Below are 19,649 nucleotides of genomic sequence, written 5' to 3'. Positions count from 1 at the left end.
ATTATATTAATACCTTTTTTATATTTGAAGTATGCGAGGATCATGATTTACAAAAATGGCTCTTAATTCCACTGGATCCAGATTTTTATTTGGATCTGCACCAAACTGCTCACACTCATAAACACAAGTCTAGGGTTAGACTTTAGACTCTAACCCTAACCCAAGTGAAAAAGATTTCCTGAACCCTCACCCAAATTTAACACATTTTCCTTCATATTTTGAGGTAATCTGTGTAGTAGTTTTTTTTGTTATCTTGCTCGCAAACAAACAAACAAAACATAACGTCCTTGGAAGAGCCTCTAAAACATGTAATCGACTTCTAAGATATGAAACATATATCAACTGAGCTAACCGACACCAGGCAACTTCTTTTATTTATATTTGAGTTATTAAGTCATGACATAAGTGTATTTCATTTCGGGCAAACTAGACACACTTTTGCACCAATATCATGAAAACAAGGGCTGGAACCTGTACATGCAAATATGGGAAACTTTGACAAACAAACATTTATTTAAATAAGAAGTTTCACACACACACAATGATTTCTCCTGACACTGCACCACTCTGCAAGAGGATTGATACATGGTTTATTTTTATGGTGTTACATTATTCATTTTAAATGATTTATTGTGGAGAAATGGTTGATTGATGAATGAGCAACTGACTATGCATGCATCCTGAATTCGACAGGTTATCAACGTTTTCATTGCCCAACAAAAGATCAGAGAGTCTTAACAACAAAAAAGGCACTGGGTAAAAACAAATATCGTAACAAGTTGACATAGAGACAGCATGCGCAGCAGTAATATAGCATAAATCTATCCTTCATACATGATTCATTCTTTCCTCATCAACAAAATCTGCAACTTCTCACCGAGAACAAAAACTTTTCTGACAAATTATAGAGTTATTAGACTCCACTTGTGAACTTAATAAATAGACGTTTGATGTTTCATCTCCCTGTAAGACCTAAACTTGTTTCTTTTCCCTACAACCAAATACATCTTGTACGCTTTCAGATATCCACATTGAGAGATTCAAATTCATCAATATAACAGTGAACTGTAAGCTCATCTATCATGTGTGTGCATGCTAACATGTGTGCATGCATTCATGCCTGCGTGTGTGTGTATTTGTGTGTGCACAGTGAGTGTATTCACAGTATGAATATCTTTTCACAGCTCGTCGGTCTCTCCATCAAAGGGCACAACATCGTTCTCCATGTGAATGCTGCTGGGCTCGCTGCTGCCCACCCAGCCAATAGGAGTGCGGTTGAAGGAAGGCCGGCAGCCGATGTCTTGTTGGTACACCACTGCGGGTTCAGGCTCCGGTTTGGTCGCCTCGGATTCTGGCAGCTGGAATTTCAGAAACTGGTTGGCCTTCTCGAAGCCGCCGAAGGGCATGGCAAACCTGGCAAAGAGAGGTGAGAGGATTCTTAAAGCTCCTCTTCGTCACAAAAGCATCTACGGAGTCAGGTCTGGGTGAAAGTACCTGTTGAAGCTTCTGTACTTGGGCAGATCCTTGTGCTCAGTCGGGCCGGGCATTCCCGCTTTGAGAGTGGCTATCAGAATCTCATCACCCTTCATGGCCTTCTCCCATGGCGACATGTACGCCTTCAGATGAAGGTGCCTCTTGGTTGCATCATCACTTCCACCTCCTGCGGAGGAAACATCCAAAGCTAGAGGATCATTTATGTAAATAAGTGTTCATCATTGTTATTAAGGGTCAGAAAAGTTACAGCCAGCAGACAGTTAGTGTAGCTTAGCACAAAGACTGGAAACAAGGGGAAACAATTAGCTGGATTCCATCTAAAGGTGAAATAAAATCTTTTAATCTTCACAAATTAATACATTATATCTATATTATATTTATATATTATAACACACTGTAGTTTTTGTGTAAGTATATATTTAAACTCAAAGGCCACAGAAGCGGAACCAACCTTTTAGTGGAGACCACCCACTAGCACCTTCTCCTTTTCCATCTTTCCCTTGGTCACCACCTCCTGCTCCTCCTGCTCCTCCTGCACTTCCCGCTCCTCCTGCTCCTGCACCTTTGCTTCCAGGCTTTGGAGGAGGCACAGGGGCTCCTCCTCCTCCAATCTGCATCGCTCCATAGTGCACATGTCCAGTCTGCTTGCTCACAAAATGCCCACCGAGGTTAATCATGTCACTTCCAATTTGACCCCCCATAGAGGGAACAAACTTCTGGAGGTTGTCCTGAAAGAAATGTGATCCACATAAACCACCATATGCCCCACAGCACATTCATTTGTCTGTGCTCATTAACCTTGTTTCAGTCTGTGTGTGTAATTCACATGGTATCGTTAACTTTTGAGGAAAAAACGTTCCTTGAGTTTACAGAAGAGTCATTTGTATTTTTTTCCTCCATCAACTACAGGCTCTCACCATCGACTCACTGCTGAAGACGTCGGGGTTGTTCTCGTAGATGAACTTCTCCACTCTCTTCTGCCTCATCCTGAACATCTTGGAGCCTCGGTTCTTCATTAGGGACAGCTCCTCCAGCATGATGTCTTTGGGAGTCCTGATCTTTGTCCCCAGGTCGAACTCAGAGGCCTCCGGCTCCGACTCATACTCTGGGTGAGGGGCATCAACACACATGGATTCAACATTTGAAAATGACAAAACAATATAGTAGACAGAGGACAATAAGGTAATTTAACAGATGTTTAAACTACTTGTTTAAGCATTTCTACAATATTTGTTCATGTGCTTCCTCTGCAATTATAATGTGACTTAATTTTAACATTTACATTACCTTCATTATTTCACACTTTTTTGACATTTAATGAGAAAAAAATATCCAAAGAACTAAAACATTTACATATATGCTTAATTAATATAGCTGTTTGGATTTTACTGCAGAAATAAAGCTGTTCATACTATAAGAATGCAGTAACTTTCACCTGGCATTTACCAAAATGTGTATATTCTTGAGCTGTGTTGAGCATGGTACCCCAACCGTATAAAAAATGTACTTCATTTTCATATGCGCTCCTGTCAGACTTACCATCCTGAGTGATGTGTGAGAGGTCGGTGATGATCTTAGAGAGCTTTTGCCGCTTGTTTAGTGGGGCAGGCGTTCCCAGAGGCATGACTGGAGGGCCAAGAAAAACCATATGGTGTTAGCACAAACATAACATTTGAGTACTTTTTGAATATTTTCAAGCGATAGAGGTGATGTGAGTGAACTTGTCTTCCTCCAAAAAACCCAAAGCAAAAAGAGAAATTGAAAGCAGACAAACAAAATAAATGTAAGTAAAGGTAAATTGGGTTTTAAATACAACAACCTGAACTATGATGCTGCCTTTATTTGCCTATTCAAAGGAATGGAATCATCATCTGTGCTAAGGATCAAGTGATAGGAGTGTTTTCGTTTTAGATGTCAACCAACTTCTCAGTATTCGTCAACACTGACGGTCATCAGCAGCCCCTGAAAGTGAATCCACGGGACCTGAATGTGACATGCAAACAGACGGCACGGGGCCCTGCTCCATTTTCAAGTTCAAGTTTCAGCACCCTCGGATTACCCACATTACCCAGCGAAACAGATGTCTGCCCTAAAAGACGTATAGCTCCTTGACGCATGTTTCTGTTTTGTTAGGTGACACACACTGAGTCAACATAAACAGAAACACGCTGTGGTGATCAATGCACCCTGGTGTTATTCTGCTGCAGTAAGAGTGAAGGCCATCAGCATTATTCATATCATCTGTTCATATTCCCCAATTTGCAGCCTTCATGAGAACAAGCTGGCAGGGGAAAGTGGAAGCAATACAAATTTCTGACAACCTCCCTGGTGTTTGGATATGCATCTTCTTCTTACATTACCTTGTGGGTTTATGTGATTTTAATCTCTCTACGTGCACATACACCCCTCAGCTTCTTTAATTCACAGTCAAGTGACAAAACATCACATCACATCGCATCTACTGGCTGAAACTCAACCCCCCTGCAGCTATTTTTAAAAGCCATTTCCAGCCAAGACATTTTAGTGACGTGTGATGGCGTCATTCAACTATCAAATGGACTTAACACAGCCCTTAAGGACACAATGCGCACCTCCAGAAAACAAAGCCAAGGGCACGTTTGAACCTCTTTCAAAACCCCAGAGAGATCTGGAGCAGTTGCGGAGAGTTTTTGGAAACGTTTTTCATTTCCTTAAATAATTACAAGCTCAGGGATGCCTTGCGATCAGGTTTTCCACCCCCCATCAGGGTTTGGAGACACCATATAAAATCTGTGCAACGCCCACAGAGAGGGATGGTCAGCACATTCACCCATTCCTTTGGTCATTTTAAGACCTAAGAAAATCTAAAAGCAGCAAAGTGACTCACTGAGCCATTTATTGGTGGAATTAGAAGCATTCATATCAAAAGCAAAGTAATAATCTGCTCTGCATAGTAGGTTGAGTCTTCTTTAGTAATTTTTTTCAGGCTTACAATCCACACATTTATGATTGCATGGAAAATATGTTGTCTTTATTGCCTCTTCCCATTCTTGTAGTAGCCGGACGTTAAATCCAAGCTGTTGGTTGTTTAGTAGAACAAAGTACATCGATGGGATGCAGATCCACTCACCGGTATTTTGTTGTAATCCTCGGAGGAGAGGCAGACCTATAAAAATCAAACAGACGGGAGGAGACCCAGGGCTTATCTCTTATCACAAGTTTACAAATCCCGCAGCGCCTCTGACCCTGTTGCTGGACCCAGGTGCAAAACCCAACCTGCACTCAGATGGCAGATCTTCCAGAGGCTCGGGGGTGTGGGTGGCAGCAGAGTTGGTGTCAAGACGGGAGGAGGAGGCGGCGGTTGAGGTTTGGGGGTATGAATAGGGATCTTGGCTGGGGGAGTTGGGGGGGCGTCAGTGCTGGAGGAGAAGTCTCTGTTGGCCAGCTGAAAGTGCTGATGGTGATATTAAGGGAACAAAATCATTCTCACAGATGGCTCTGAAGCCTATATTTAGTAGCAATGAACCAGAGGGAACAGAATTCTGCTATAAGATAACCTCAAAGGACTCGGGTGTGTTTATGGTACACACAGACACACACACACACAGACACACATATATACAAGTACACAGTGCATGTTTAAGGTTAAGGAATGTGTGTGTGTATTGGGGCCGTGCCAGTTTGTGTTTCAGGCTGAGAGTTAGCTCCTCTCCTTCCTGCGTTGCTCTAATCTGACACAACATTGTCACATTTTCAGTTTCTCTCAGGCGTCATGTGAGTGGACGTGATGGACACGTGAAGACAGAGCTGTCTCACAGCCAGCGATCCTTGCATGGCGTTTACTGGAGAGCATCCAAAGGTCACTGCCAATAAAAGACAATATATGTTTATAAGTGTATTCCCTGGAGTATTGATCATTTTGAGAGCATGGAAACATTTTAAAGTTAGACAAAAGTGACTTTAAAGTGAGTTATTGTTGTTGTTTCTTTCGGCTTCGGCTTGGAAACACTAAAATCATTAGTTCATGAAATGTCACTGAAAACATTTGTCGTTAACCTGCAGAAAAAGTCAGAGAATCACATGAGTCAAGAGGATTCATTGCCTTAGAATCATGAACGTCTGAATAATGTTTCGTGACAAACCCTCACGTAGTTGAGATATTTCAGTCTGCACCGAAGTGTTTGGACTCACAGGCGTCGTTAAAACAGTCAATATGGGTAAATAATGTGTAATTTTAGAATGTGAGGTTCTCAGACACAATGCAGAGGACATGCTTAAAAGAGAAAAAGTATCATAAAACCTACATATCCTGTGTTTCAGTAGTTCTTATCAGTGTTATCATCTCATATCCAACCATGTCAATGTCATGTCTCTGGAGTAATTGTTATGACTACGTGCTTTCCTGCAAGCCAGAATCTGGGCAGGTATTAACCCCTCAATTATCAGTCATTTGAATTTGAGACCCATCTCCAAACTTCTGTTTAATTCAGAGCCTAAGGAACATTTTCTAATAAGCGAATGACTCTCACTTTTACATCCGACCTCACTGGCTTTTACATAAAGGAAAAAAAGGCAATCCATTCTTTGTTATGTGAGTCCCTGTTGGTTCTGGAGCGACACGTCTGCGTCTTCCCTCAAATCACTTCTTTTAACTCATCTTCTGTACACAGGTCTACTCATTCTGATTTCTGGTGCTTTCCTTTCTTACTGTTTTTCTACTTGTTTTCTTTAAATCTAACCTTCTGTATTTAATCTGTTTGAGTACAGTGGTTTAGTCTGGTACCATGGAACTGTTTAAGATTATTACAATTTTATTTAAAAGAAAATCAACACTGAGGGTTGATGTGACCTATGATAAATAATCTGGTTGTTTTAACATTGTCCTATTTCTGTAGAAATGATTACATGATTTCATACCAAAGAAACTGTCCATCGTGTTTTCAATACATCTCAAAATAGACATTTTCCAGCAGCTGAGAAGCCTGTTTGACTTTTTAAATTAAGTTTTTTATCAAGCAGTTAAATGAAGAACACATTTTTAATTTCAGTAGCAACTTGTCAAAATGTCAATGTCACTATAAATAGTCTTCTGTTTGGATATTAGCAGCCCTATATATAGACACCCTGTGAATGTGGAGGCTGGAAATAAAATGCCCTTCTGACTGTACACTCACTGCAAGCAGAGAACAGTCCAGTGCAGACTGACCAGTCTAATGCAGACTGGTGTTTTACATTAAATATTTCCTGACTGACTCCAGTACATCAGGACGTCTCAGATAGGTTCACTTTGCCACCTGAGGAAAATTTCAGCAAGAAAATAATTAATCATTTACCTTTGGGGTTTGAACACATAAGTGAAAGGATGTGATGTTTCACACATGAAATTAACATTTAAGGCAAAGTGACTCTGATAACTGTAATGACGAAAATACAAATCATTATTTTATATTCTTTGTGCTGTATATTTGTGTGTGTGTCAGACATCATTTAGGCTTCCTCCCTGTCAACCTGAAAACCTCTAGTGGCAAGGCCTGGAATTGCTTGTCTTCCAAGTTTTCCCTGATGCTGCTGTTGCTCCTTTTACCCCTGAAACTAATTTCTGCTTGTTTTTGTTTTTTTGCTCTTGTCATATACTAAAGTGAAGATATTTAGATTTTCTCTGCATCTTAACTTGTAAAAACATGTAAGAAATGATACTGACTCTGATGAACAGGACTCTATCCAAGTGTTGTCCCATCCTCATAATTTGGATTATTTAGAGTAAGTTTTTCATTTGATACAAAACTGTTTCTCAAAACTCATTCTGTTGTATGTTGTGGCTATTTCTTCATTTTATTTCATCATTTTCATTTAATGTTTGAGGCTAATTGATCCACACAAGCCTGAAAACTACCCTCACTAGGGAAGCCTAAAAAGATAAGATACCGGGAGAAATCAAAAGACTTTATGCATCTGGGAGAAAATAAGATATCCTGGTTGACTATTATGAAAAAGAACTACAACAAAGAATTTATAAATTCAGGATCTATATGTAATTAAACCTGAGGTCTTACATAAACTCCAAGTAATGTTTGTGTGTTTAATTAAAACTAGTAAACGGTTTTGTTATTGCACTGCTCATTTATTCATATTACAATTGATACATGCATGTACTGTATAGTTAAAGAGGTGCAGCACCACACAATCAACAGCAGGAGGCAGTGTAAAGTCAGACAACGGGAGAGCCTTGACATCTAATTTTATTCTTCTAAAAATGTTGTCTCCTACTCAATATAAACCTCTGCTCCGCATTAATAACAAACACTTTCACACATATTATTTAATCCAGCTACATTCAGAAATATGTATTTATCATATCATATACACATCAACATGACTTTATCTACAAACTAGATTTCTCATAGCCATAATATGAAATCAAGAAAAAAGCTCAGTTATATTTTTTAAATTGTAAAAAATAAGAAAAGTATCTCCCCAAGAATTCCACAACTGAAAACAACGTATTCTTCTCTTTCTTGTTTCCATTAACATACCCAGTGTCTCGCGATATGCAGCCATCAAATACATTTATCCTTTGTCCATTATTAATGGAAAAACACCAGATAAACTTATATTTCTTTCTATCAGCTTCTTCAGCTTTTCCATTAAACTTCAGGTGCCAAACTGCTTTGGCCATCACCTTTTGATTTTAACTGGCTGTGGCACATCACAACTATGTACAATCCATCATGAGTCTCAGTTTTACTAAATCCGACCATGACCGTTTCTGGGCTGCGATCAAAAATGTTCCAACTGAGATCCCGTCCCGTAATCGGGCTTACCTATATCCACCTCCACAGCCTCTCTCTCATTCCATGAACCCTTTCAGAAATGCTGGTGCTCAGTTCTTCAACTTCCCCTGCACCCCATCACAATTAAACAAAGCAAAAATACACATTCCTTTATCTGTGTGATTTGTTTAATAAAAGTTAAAGGATTTACATATATATGCAAAGATCAGACTGATATGAAAGAAGCTGTCGTGTTCCTATAAGTTGCGTTCGGAAGCTTTGGTATCCAGTGACACACAAAGTGAATATTCAGTGACAGAACAGGCACTTGTTGTATGTGACCCATGCTAAAAAGATAGCATTTCTCCTATGTAGCTTCATATGAAGTTCCACAGCATGTTGAGGCATTTAAATACATTTCACTCTTCAACTACTTATGCATCATTTATACCCCTAGAGACTCTTTATGATAATGCTACAGACAGTGGTTAAAAAAAACATTCTGTGCACATCGTTAATTATTGGATAACACAATACATGTTCAAAGAAAAAAGTTGCTATCAACCTGTCAACATACTTTAACATCCATCTTTATTGATTTCGTTCCTAGAACTGCACCGATTAATTTTCATCATCTCTCAGACCCTTCAAGTTTCAAAGAATAATTCGATACAGGCTCTGTTCACATGGTGCTTCTGCTAAAATAGTAGACAGAGATTTCCAGTAACCTTACACAAACCTCTCCCAGGACAGGCGTATGGTTGACTATACAAAATAATGTTGTTATTATTATTATTATTATTATTATTATAGTTGTTGTTATCATCATCACTTGGATAAATGTGTGAGTAAATGTGTTTGTAGCTAAATGAATGTGATGAGCAGCATTTTGAACAGCATGTAGGTATTGATAATATTTATAAGACCATAACACACAAGTTACGGTATTTAAATGTTGTAATGAAAAATTCAAAGCTGAATTTAGAACTAACCCAAATATATTTTATTTACAATGATCTAAGAGAGAAACAGAATATTGTCACATTTTAGAAATTTGAGCCAATGCATATTGAGCATTTTATTGCTCTTTTACAATGAACCAATTACCAAAATTATTGGTTTTTTGACAATGACTGACTGCTCATGTAAGCCCAAAATGAATAATATATGAAGATGTCCAAGGGTGGCAGTGACATTTTAGTGCTCTTCACATTGCCCCGGGCCTCCAGACATGGGGCTGTATGCCCCCCTTGGTGGCAACAAAACGTGGTTTGGGCGCCTGAATTGGGTTGGACTTGAGTGGGGGCAAAGAAGCAAGGATACTGAGCTCAGGGGCACTCTGGAACTGCTTGGCTGCCTGCAGCCCAGTGCTGTAGGCTGCTGGAGTGTAAGGTGTAGGGATTGCACAGGGCACAGGGTTTGCAACAGGGGTGGCTGAGAATTTTGGGAGATTGGGAAGTCCAACTGGTTGCGAGGGAGGTGGAATTGGAGCTGGGGCAGTGACTGGTGCTCGTGTAAAGAGAGGAGCTGGGTTTGGAGGGACAGGAGCAGGAGGAGGGGAGGTCATGCCAGAGTGAATCAATCGTTCACCAAGGGTTGTGGCGGAGCGGGGTACAATGACTTTGGGTGCCAGGGTGGGAGCTGACATGGGTGTAGGTGTGGAGAATCGCTTGATCTCATAGACACGGGCTGTTTTGAGGGGGACCTGCTTAGGCGAGATTAATGAGCTTCCCACTAGTGTTGTTGAGTAATCACCCTGCTGTTGCCTCTGGGCCTGGTAAGAAGGCATGGCTGATAGATTTGCAACACTGCCCCCATAGTTAAACATTGCAGAGTTGAGCTGATATGGCTGCCTTCTCATGAAATCCAGAGCTTGGATGCCATCTCTTTGGGAGCCTCCTCTCCCCCTGCTGCCTGGCTTACTTGCATCCCTCTGAGGCCCTGTGGGTATGGTGGGGCCCAGGAGTGGGTTGTACCCAATGGGAGGTGGGGCACGGACATTCGGGGAATATTTCCACTGAGATGGAAAAGAAGAATTGAGGGAAGAGTCAAGGGGTTGGGAAGCATTGCGGAAGGTCACTTCCTGCTGGTAAGGGGTCTCTAGTGGGGTGTCAACTACATACATACCCATGCGGCTCTGCCTGCGGGCAAAAAGCTCTGCCCCCTTACCCCCTGCTTTAAGAATCTGTGGGGCTTCTTGGATGACCCGAGGCTTGGGTGCCACTGGAGGAGGTACCCTGCCCATGCCAGCCTCAGCACTCATGTCTTCTTCTTCAGCATCATAGATAGCCTCAGTGGGTGGTTGGCCATATTTGTATCGGGTGAACCTGTCATCCAGGTTTTGCACCATAGACAACAGCTCAGGATTTGGGGAGTTCTTTTTTACTTCTGGCACATTAAACATAGGTTTGATTTTGCTACTACGACGCCGAGCCTCAAGTAAGATTCCTGTGCGACCTGTTGCACCGGGAACAGGGGTTGGAGCTATTGCTTCTGGCTGGTTGACCACTGTTACTTGAGCTGCAGGGGCCATTGAGAATAGAGGTGGAGTTGACTGAACAGCTGGTACTTGAGGTGGAGGCACTGGGGTAATTGGATCAGCTGGACCAAGAATCTGAGGGACAGGAGGAGCAGGGGCTGGAACCATCAATGCTTGGGGAGCTGGTGGTATGGAAGGCATAGACAGAGGAGGCACAGTTGCAAATGAAGGCTGATGAAGAGTAGGTACTGGTGCTGACTGCATTGTCTCTACGGAGGTAGAGATGGCTGAGGGATGAAAAGTAACTCGACCCTCTGGCATTGGAGCAAAGGGACTGTGAGGTACAAAGGATGGTGGGGACATCACTGATGGAGGACCAGGGGATAGTTGTGATGTTACTGATGTAGCATTAAAGGCTAGTTCAGAGGTCGTGGAGTATGACAGTGGCACAACAGCTGCTGAGGCAGGACGTTGAGATGTCTTTGTGATTGGTGGTCGGAACGTTACAGGGGCAGTTGCAGATCGGATACTGATGAATCCAGGAGTGAAAGGACGGGCCGTTCTGTTGAGAACATTACTAGCAGGTAAATCTGGTAATGGTGTTTCAGCTGGTGGTGCAGGACTAGTCAGAATAGTAACTGAGGCAGTGGCAGGTTTGTGTGCCACAGGTGGAGGTGCCATCACCATGCTAGCTGCACTAACTGCCGAGTAGGATAGGTCCCCATTAGTCACGCCATGGATGCCAACAGCAACTTGTCCTGGAGCCTGGAAGAGTTCTTGTTGTGTGGTTGCAGGTCCTGGTGGTATAATCTGCTGTGGCTGAAGATTTGGTTGTATCTGCGTCTGTATCTCTGGATGCATCTGGTACATCTGAGCCTGGTCTTGGACTTGAAACTGTGGAGGAGCATGAGGCTGTGCTGCTTCCACCTTCTTTGCATGTTCAGCAGCTCTCTTTCTCTGTTGCTCAAACAACTGAGCACCCTTGCCCGCAGTGTCACTCAACCCTGGACTCAGAGCACCCTCTGCCCCATCCCCACGACCTTCAGTGCCTGCTGTTGCCCTCTTCTCCAGCATATCCAAGTAGTCACTATCCCAAGTTGGGTCAGGAACTGCTGAGAAGCCGTCTTCGTCAAACTCTGATTCACTCCCTGGGAATACCCCATCCTCTTCTTGTGAGTCCTGAATGCTGTCCTCATCCACACTGCCAAAGCTGGTGAGAGTATATTTCTTAGAGCGTTGTCTTCTCTTCTTGAACATCAGTACGCCCTTGGAGTGAGGATTGGGAGCATCAGTCAGCAGGGATGCAATTGTTCGACACTTGGTTTTGGCTTCTTTTACTTGTTTGTCTTGCACAGTGTCTCCTCGGTTCAGTTCTGCAGGGTATAAAAGCAATAGCTATTAGGTGTACTTGCATATTAACATAACATCAGCACTGCCACAAGGTCAGAGAAGTCTGAATTTACAGCTTTAACCTTTAAATAAAGATCTGTCTCATGAAAGAGCATGTAATACTGTCCTGAACCCCATGCCTTCAACAGGTATTCAAATCATATCTTGCTGCAGGAGCACTGGCAGGAAAATTCCAAACGAGGTTTCAGCTTCTCACATTATCTAGGTTGTGGGATAAATTTGCACATTGTTAGGCTTATGTACTCTGACATCTAGCTTAACATATTTGCAAGCTAGTGGAAAGTTGCATGTTGTAGGTTACTGGAAAGAGAACTTCCAAGGGCAGCCACAACATATCCTTCAACCTGTTATGGTATTAAGGAGATTATCATAGGCACCCTAATTCTGTTACGCTAATATGGACTGCTACTTGAAGAGAGTTCTTAATTTGGCAAGGGGGATTTACAAGTGTAAATTTACAAGAGCCTGTAAATTTACAAGAGCCTGTTAACTTCAAATAGCCCAACTCTATGCTTTTTGTGGGCTTATTGTAATGATGGACAAGATTACATAAGAATGCTTGTCAGTGCCAGTATTAGTTGCTGCATCACGATATTTTTGCTCTCTCTTCCAACAGTAAGACGTGACTTTCCAGGCTTATATAGTAACCAATATGAAAGACCGACTTCCTTTTGTGACATTTTAGTTCAGCAAACTATCTTCATCTGCAAGTTTCTGTGATTGTTCCCTTTTATATATCTATGACTTTCAGCCTCATCTTCCAACTCACTCGAGGCACATCTCTCATATATTAAGGTTATGATACATGTTATTTGTGATGAGAACCAAGCTGTCATTCTGAATGTTAAAAAACATATCATGCTTTAGCTCTTTTATAAATATTTTATAAAATAGCAAGAAAAAATACCAGGTCCTCAGCTTTACTTACTGGCTTGCTTTGCCTTTTCCATGTAGGTTGTTGTGAGCTCCTCGTCAATGGGTTTATTCACAGGACCCACCATAGGCACTAGTTGGCTGCGCGAGCTCAGCATCATAGCCTCCTTTGCCCTCTCAGGGGACACAAGTGGCACGTTGGTTGGCTCTAGGAAGCCACTGTCCTCCTCTTGCCCTCCGTCCCGTGGCCCCTGGTCATCCGCTGATGAGATGATGGAGGAGGTCTCAGTGGATGTCTGGGAAGACCACATTCCTGGAACAGGAGGCTGGTAAATCACCTCCCTCCTCGCTACCCCAGGTAGCCCCCCTGCTCCATTTCCATCCAACAAAGGGGGGTAGATGTGTGCATCTGGAGCACTGTCGTAGCCGCTCAGCTCTGATGTCTCCCCGCCCTCAGGGGAGGCTCGTCCTGTAGGTTTGCAAGGGTTGGAGTTGCTGGGGCTGCGGCGTTTCTGCCGGCGCTGCCTCTCATAGCCCGCCACATCTGCATCACTGTCAGTCTCACCGTAGTAAGCCTCACTACCTGGAGGAGATGTCAAGCCACTGGTGAGGGAGGAGCGACTGCAGTGGACCTCACGAACAGGTGCATGGTGGGGGTGGCCGGGTGACATAGCGCGCAGAGCAGCGCGGTACTCTTTGTCTATACGGGGAGATGGGGCACGGGTCACAAGCACCACAGACTGAAAACCAGCAGGGGCCCTGCAAACAAATAGAGGGTTTACAATATACTTGAGGTCAAATGATGGCCCTTTGGACCTTTAATAGTTCTGAAATGTTCTGATTTAATTTATAAAATATAGTATCAAACATATGCAAATAGTAAAATGCTGCATGTTCCGAGTCAGCCTTGTGCCTGAGATTATTATGTTTTTTGTGGATTTTCTTTTTCTGACCTTTTGACCCGGATGTGTAATATCCCACTGGAGCTGTCGATGAGGTTCATGGCCTGGGCGTGAGATAGTGTTCCACATGGCTCTTCATTGATGGACACCAGTTCGTCACCCTCCCGTAGCCCAGCCCTGCATGCCTTACTGCGTTTACGCACCTGTACAAGCATGGGAAGGCAAAGTTTCAAGCTCTCACTGAGGCAAAAAGTTACACAAATGTTTTAATGATCTATATGAAGAATGTGTTTTGTAGTCTTTTGGTCAAGTCCAAGACAACTCTCAAGTTCTTCAAAAGACTTCTAAGTCTCTAATGTCTTAAGGACACATTTCAAGCCATGTCTTCAGGCCCAATGGGTTGCGTGTCTTTCATAGCTGAATGCTGATCAACGGTGTTTTACATACATATTTATATTATACTTATACTTTATCTCCCTACTGTTATATTTGATTATTTCCTTAACATTGCATGTTTGTCTTTTGTTACTGCTGGACTAGAAGATAAAAACCGGACTGTGTTGTGCTTTGAGATAGTGATTGACAGAGAGCAGATTTTGTCCTGACAGCTTGATCTTGCTGTGGACATATGCCACATATTGCAGCTCAAGTAAGGCACTCATGCACTAGACAGGGATATGCCAGCCAGCGGCCATCTTCATTTGGTGCTTTGCTATTTGTGCCAGAGGTCTGTCAAGACCACGGCCTTGTGCCCACTCTGAATTGCCTCAGGTCTATGTTAGCCATGTCAACATGTCCTGTAAAAACTATTTGAAGCAGGTGTTGTGTTAATGCCACTCTATGAAGGGATTGTCATTGTACGATAGATTTTTGGAGATAAGCTTGGTTGGCCGAATAACTTTTATTTCCAGCTATTCTGGTTTCCCTGTAATGAAATCTCCACTACCCCATTTAGCTAATCCTTTCAAAGTGGACTGTGCCTGCCGGTGGTCCAGGATATGAGCTATTTATTCAGTCAATCACCTTGTGGTTACAAGTCATAACAGTAATAATACCCTTACATGCTTACATACACACACAGACCCACACGGCATGGGCTGACACAAAAATACACATAAACACATATAAATAAACACACACACACTGACACAGTGGCTCTGTCAGTGGAGCCCTGAACTGCTCCACCTGTTAGGGACAGTATATAGTTTGAGACCTGACAAGATTACGCCTTCCTGCTCGGAGGGGTGAAGGAGCACGCTGTTAGGATGGTCAAAAGAAACAGCTGTCTACTGCCGTGAAGGTGATTCAGTGTCCTGTGGCTCTCTTGTGTATGTGCAACCGCATTCTGCAGAAGTCAACTACATGTAGGATTAGCATTTTAAAGAGGGAACTTTTTGTTGATGTCGAGTAGGCTACTGTTTTGTGAATGTTAGCCAGTAAAGATTCCCCTCTGTCCAGTAAATGGGAATCTTGAATAAGTGAGGTTTTTAAGCAGAAACATTTCATTAACCCAACATGAATTATTAGAACATGATTGTCTTGAATGTTTTTAGGTTTTTGGTAGATAAGCAAGATAAGATACAGTATAGGAAATGTTTTTTTTTAGTCTTGACAGTCAAGAATAAAAACATTGTCAGGCTGAATGTTTGAAATACAAAAACAGGATTTCTGATAATTCAGAAAAAAACAAATATGATATAGTTGGACCAGGCTAAAGAAGCAAACCTCAGGGTAATTACTTATTACCAATATCAAGTGCAACAAAGGTTTAGAAATCAGGATTTACTTGCCGTATAAATCTACATTTTATGGACTGAGACGTCCATGTACAAAAATAGTGTATGAGGTTAATTTTTGAGCGGTGGGCTGAAACACACACCTTGGCTCACCCTGCTTCTCAACCAAATATAGCTACCTGGAAAAGTAGTTCTGCCCAGTCAACAATTACTGAAAGTGTATGTGGGTGTGTATATGCATTCATGTATGAATAATGTGTATGTGCAGGTGCGCTCAAACCTGAACTATTATATTGAGAGGTTAGATCTTTCTGTATAGTCTTTTTCAACGGGAAAAATCTAACTTGGGAAAGTAAAGACTGTCGATCGATGATTTTTGAGCTGTAGAAAAAAGGTGTGAAGTCAGAAAATGTGATGTTTATTTAAAGTATTTACTTTTAATTAAGTTTTGTTGCCCATGATTTTCAGATTTATCCTTCAGAGGTAGTTGTTATTACTTTTATCCTTTATATTTTCCACTTTTCAATGGAGATCAAGATTCAAATCTGGGCTGCTTCACTTGACAAATGCCGACACAAAATTCTGTTCTGTGAAGAATTTGCTCGAGGGGGGTAAGATGAGATGAGAGCCTCCTTAAAACTCTCGTAAGGTTTAATATTTCACTCTCTATCATTTTTGTCTGTGAACGTAATTTAATAAAATCTGTACGTATGAGTTGTAATAATGGATCTCAGGTAACCTGCAGCTTAAACGTGACGTCTGCAGTCATTTGCATTTCTTAGTGAAATGATGGCGGTGTGGAAACATGCACAAGTTCAGTGGCACAAATCCCATCACGGTCATGGGTGATAGGTGTAAAGTAACCATAAGCCCCTCACAATATGGACAGTAGCAAATACAACGTGCACATTTAACCACACAAAGCACTTCTTGCAAATCCTTTCACACGTTATTTGTATGTACAACTCTAATTTTGCTATGGATTTGAGCTGTATCCAGTTTAATAGGTTAAGCAGCAATAATTAGCAGATATGCAACAGTGTCGTCCTACATTCCCAAATGAACTTGAAGTTTAAAGTTCATCCAATCAATCATCAGCGCGCTCCTGCGTGAAGTTCTCAAACCAGATGATGACTCATATTCAGGCTGCAGACCAACCGGCGTGGTCGCCAATATTCCATTTCAACTTTGTTCACAGCTTCTTAAATCTCTACCTTAATATATCTCAGCTGATGTTTCACTTCTCTTGACCAACGCTGAATCTAAAGCAGCGTTTGACTTTCTGCCTCCAGCTCAGCAAACCATGAACTGTCTGTTTCTGTCCAACCTGCTGAGTCTTACCTTAGCCACCTGAAGTGGTTTCTGATGTTCCACGCCTCCTTGGAGACGAAACCCCCATGGCGCACCCCCGGATAATGTAATTATCACTTCCTCTGCAACCATTTTTCTTCTTTCTTTTTTAAAAAAAGCGTTTCTTCTTAATCTTGCTTATTTTCCGTTCCTCTTTGGTTTTCGTATATTTTGTCTGGGGGCCCCTCAGTGCTTTGGCCCCATGGTCACCGATCAGGGCCCCCTAAGAGAGACCTGCTCTTTGCCTGCCACGCTGTCCGGGTGCAGACTTGTCTTTCTGAGTCCAGCTCCAAGGCCGACGCTCACACCTGAACACACCCACCCTCTCACACACACACACACACACACACACACACACACACACACACACTGCCGTGCGCCCACCCATACCCAGAGTGGGCCAACAATCACAGCCAAGGGGAGAGGGAGGGGGGAGAAGGAGAGAGAAATATGATGGCACTGGAGGGAGGGGGGGTCTGTGTCTGCTTACACTGAGGAATGTCTGCCCCAAATGAGCAAGGGGAGGGTCCAGCAGAACACTTGTCCTGTCACTCAGACCTGTGCCACTGGGTTGCTGATAGCTCTTCCAAAAATAGGACACCACCGGCACCTCTGCTGCTTTGCTGCTTTGCTGCTCCTCTTCGGATCAAGGGGAAGTTTAACATCCAGAACATCCAAATGACACTGTTTCATATCTGGCTTCACAGCACTGAGGTCATTAACCTTACTTATTCCAACCTTTAGTCAACTCGCACTCAGGGTTGGGACTTTGCCTCGGTGGCATTATTCAATTACATTCAAAAATCATTTGATTCACTCGATGTGAACAATGCTCTTTGTTCTGGTTTTTCTTTCACTGCTGAGGCTGTGTGCTGCCAGCACCTCTGGGTCCGGAGACATTCTAGCCTGTCATCATAGAGACCTCAGAGTAAATACTTACTCAAGCTCTGGACAAACAGTCTGTATCTATTTGAAATATGTCCCAAGTCAGAATTTCACAGTTTTGATTGAACGGAAAAAACCCATTTAATATGTTTCTTTAAATTTGTGGGCCTTTCTTTTTTTACTGCTGCTCATTTAAGCTGCAGTAGATTTTATCATACCCTTATAAATGAGATAAAGTTTTAGAATCAAACATCTCTATGCTGGAGTGTAAGACTGAGTATAGCACACGGGTCAGAGTGATCCACTTTCATAGTTGCCTAGTTGAAACTAAATTAAATGAGTTCTGTGCTAAGACACCAAAAAGATGATCAAAGTCAGTTGTTGATGTTGATGTTGTTCCCTGTTCTTTCATGTTTTCTGAACAGATCTTAAAGTTAAAATGAATCTGATCTGGATCTAATGGCAGCACTTAAAAAATAGACTGTATAGACAAACAAAACCTTCATTTCTCACAGTCTCTGTGCAACAGGAACTTCCTTTGCTGTATTTTCCTCCGGGCCTCTAAGCTTGTTGATGGAGGCTGCATTAATCCCTTGCTAGAAAGGCAACACTGCTATTATCAATGCTGCGGGGACACTACCAATGATGGCTGCTGCTCACTTTGGCAGCGTCGCTCTGCAGCTGTCTCCAGACCTCAGAACAGAACCTAAGACCAGTCCTGGGTCAGACAGTGAGAAAAACAAAAATCACTGTCTCTTCCTGCAGACTGAATTAGATCGAATAGTATATCACAGTTAAATCAGGGACTCAGATGTACAGATGCAACTGATGCAGTTTACATCAGATCTGCATTTGCACAGGGAAAGTGAAATATTAGACACACCATGAAACCTGGAGATCAGCCGTGCCAACCGCTCCTCCTAGTGGTTGAAAAGTATGCTTCTTTTCTACTTCTCATGATTTGACTATTTTAGTGGTAACTTCTGTCTCTTTTGTGATAAAACCCCCCCCCCCAGCTAAAATTAGCTTTGGCAGATTTGTCCAATCCTTCACTCTGAAAATGCATGATACATTTCAAACAGTGCCATTACTTCCCTACTATCTGACTGAAATATGTCCAATAATGTCAAACAATATATAACACACATAAAACACAAAATATATATATCATCTATTATCCAACACGTGTTTAGACAATTAAACGTATTTAATTCTTTGCTCCATTGCTTTGCTCCATTATATATATATATATATATATATATATATATATATATATATATATATATATATATTATGTATTGTACATCCTAGTCTGAACTGCTGAAATATATTTTAGGATATGTAAAAACTAATCTGCATTTAATGAGAATCTAGTCATCAAAAAAGTGGAAAAAGGTTTGACAGTGGAGTCTAATGTCCTCCTCTGAAAACCCAGGACCCGGATGCTGTCCCTGCTGTGACTGTGAGCAGCTGATTTCTAAAAACCCTGCACCAACAAAAAGAAATGTGTGATTCTGTATATCAGAGCAGTTCCAGCACCACACTGTGCCCTTTGCTGTCACTGACTGTTTACCTGTCAGACCGAACGCTACAGAGAGCTGCAGCTCCTGCAGGTAGAGGTCAGGGCGAGGTCTGCTCAGTCACTCTGCCCGAGACAGGAGCTGAAAATTAAAAAGGTCAAAATTCATATGCAGCAGCTTTCATGGAACACCTTATTTATTCCATATTCTTTACCATAGTTCTGTGCAGCTTGTTGTTTTAACTGAGGAAA

General features: G+C 42.1%; 2 protein-coding genes across 2 annotated transcripts; both read right to left on the bottom strand.

Moving 5' to 3' along the window:
• Positions 1-566: 566 nt before the first annotated feature.
• myoz1a (myozenin 1a) lies at positions 567-4,813 on the bottom strand. The gene is made up of 6 exons (XM_069538905.1): positions 4,604-4,813; positions 3,034-3,120; positions 2,412-2,599; positions 1,946-2,222; positions 1,495-1,660; positions 567-1,413 (listed from the first exon to the last, which is right to left on the bottom strand). Exons 2-6 carry the CDS (start codon positions 3,116-3,118, stop codon positions 1,179-1,181), a joined length of 951 nt encoding a protein of 316 aa, XP_069395006.1. The 5' UTR covers positions 3,119-3,120; positions 4,604-4,813; the 3' UTR covers positions 567-1,178.
• A 4,217-nt stretch (positions 4,814-9,030) lies between these two features.
• synpo2la (synaptopodin 2-like a) lies at positions 9,031-17,323 on the bottom strand. Its single transcript, XM_020096953.2, has 4 exons — positions 16,985-17,323; positions 13,959-14,110; positions 13,061-13,764; positions 9,031-12,095 (listed from the first exon to the last, which is right to left on the bottom strand). The coding sequence occupies exons 1-4, from the start codon at positions 17,084-17,086 to the stop codon at positions 9,451-9,453; spliced, it is 3,603 nt and encodes a 1,200-aa protein (XP_019952512.2). The 5' UTR covers positions 17,087-17,323; the 3' UTR covers positions 9,031-9,450.
• Between the last annotated feature and the right edge of the window lie 2,326 nt (positions 17,324-19,649).

Source organism: Paralichthys olivaceus, chromosome 14 (genome assembly GCF_024713975.1).
Source record: "Paralichthys olivaceus isolate ysfri-2021 chromosome 14, ASM2471397v2, whole genome shotgun sequence".
NCBI classification, from domain to species: domain Eukaryota; kingdom Metazoa; phylum Chordata; class Actinopteri; order Pleuronectiformes; family Paralichthyidae; genus Paralichthys; species Paralichthys olivaceus.
The sequence above is the reverse complement of the archived record's forward strand: the minus strand, read 5'-3'. Positions and strand labels throughout refer to the sequence as shown.

Bases quoted from the DNA above. Each gene is read 5' to 3' on its own strand.
- synpo2la (XM_020096953.2), bottom strand. From the start codon at position 17,086: ATGGTTGCAGAGGAAGTGATAATTACATTATCCGGGGGTGCGCCATGG. The intron at 13,765-13,958 runs GTCAGAAAAAGA...ATTTGTTTGCAG, and splicing joins TTACACATCCGGGTCAAAAG to GGCCCCTGCTGGTTTTCAGT. The intron at 12,096-13,060 runs GTAAGTAAAGCT...TATACCCTGCAG, and splicing joins GGAAAAGGCAAAGCAAGCCA to AACTGAACCGAGGAGACACT.
- myoz1a (XM_069538905.1), bottom strand. From the start codon at position 3,118: ATGCCTCTGGGAACGCCTGCCCCACTAAACAAGCGGCAAAAGCTCTCT. The intron at 1,661-1,945 runs GTTGGTTCCGCT...TTTCCTCCGCAG, and splicing joins TGGGTGGTCTCCACTAAAAG to GAGGTGGAAGTGATGATGCA. The intron at 1,414-1,494 runs GTACTTTCACCC...TCTCTTTGCCAG, and splicing joins AAGTACAGAAGCTTCAACAG to GTTTGCCATGCCCTTCGGCG.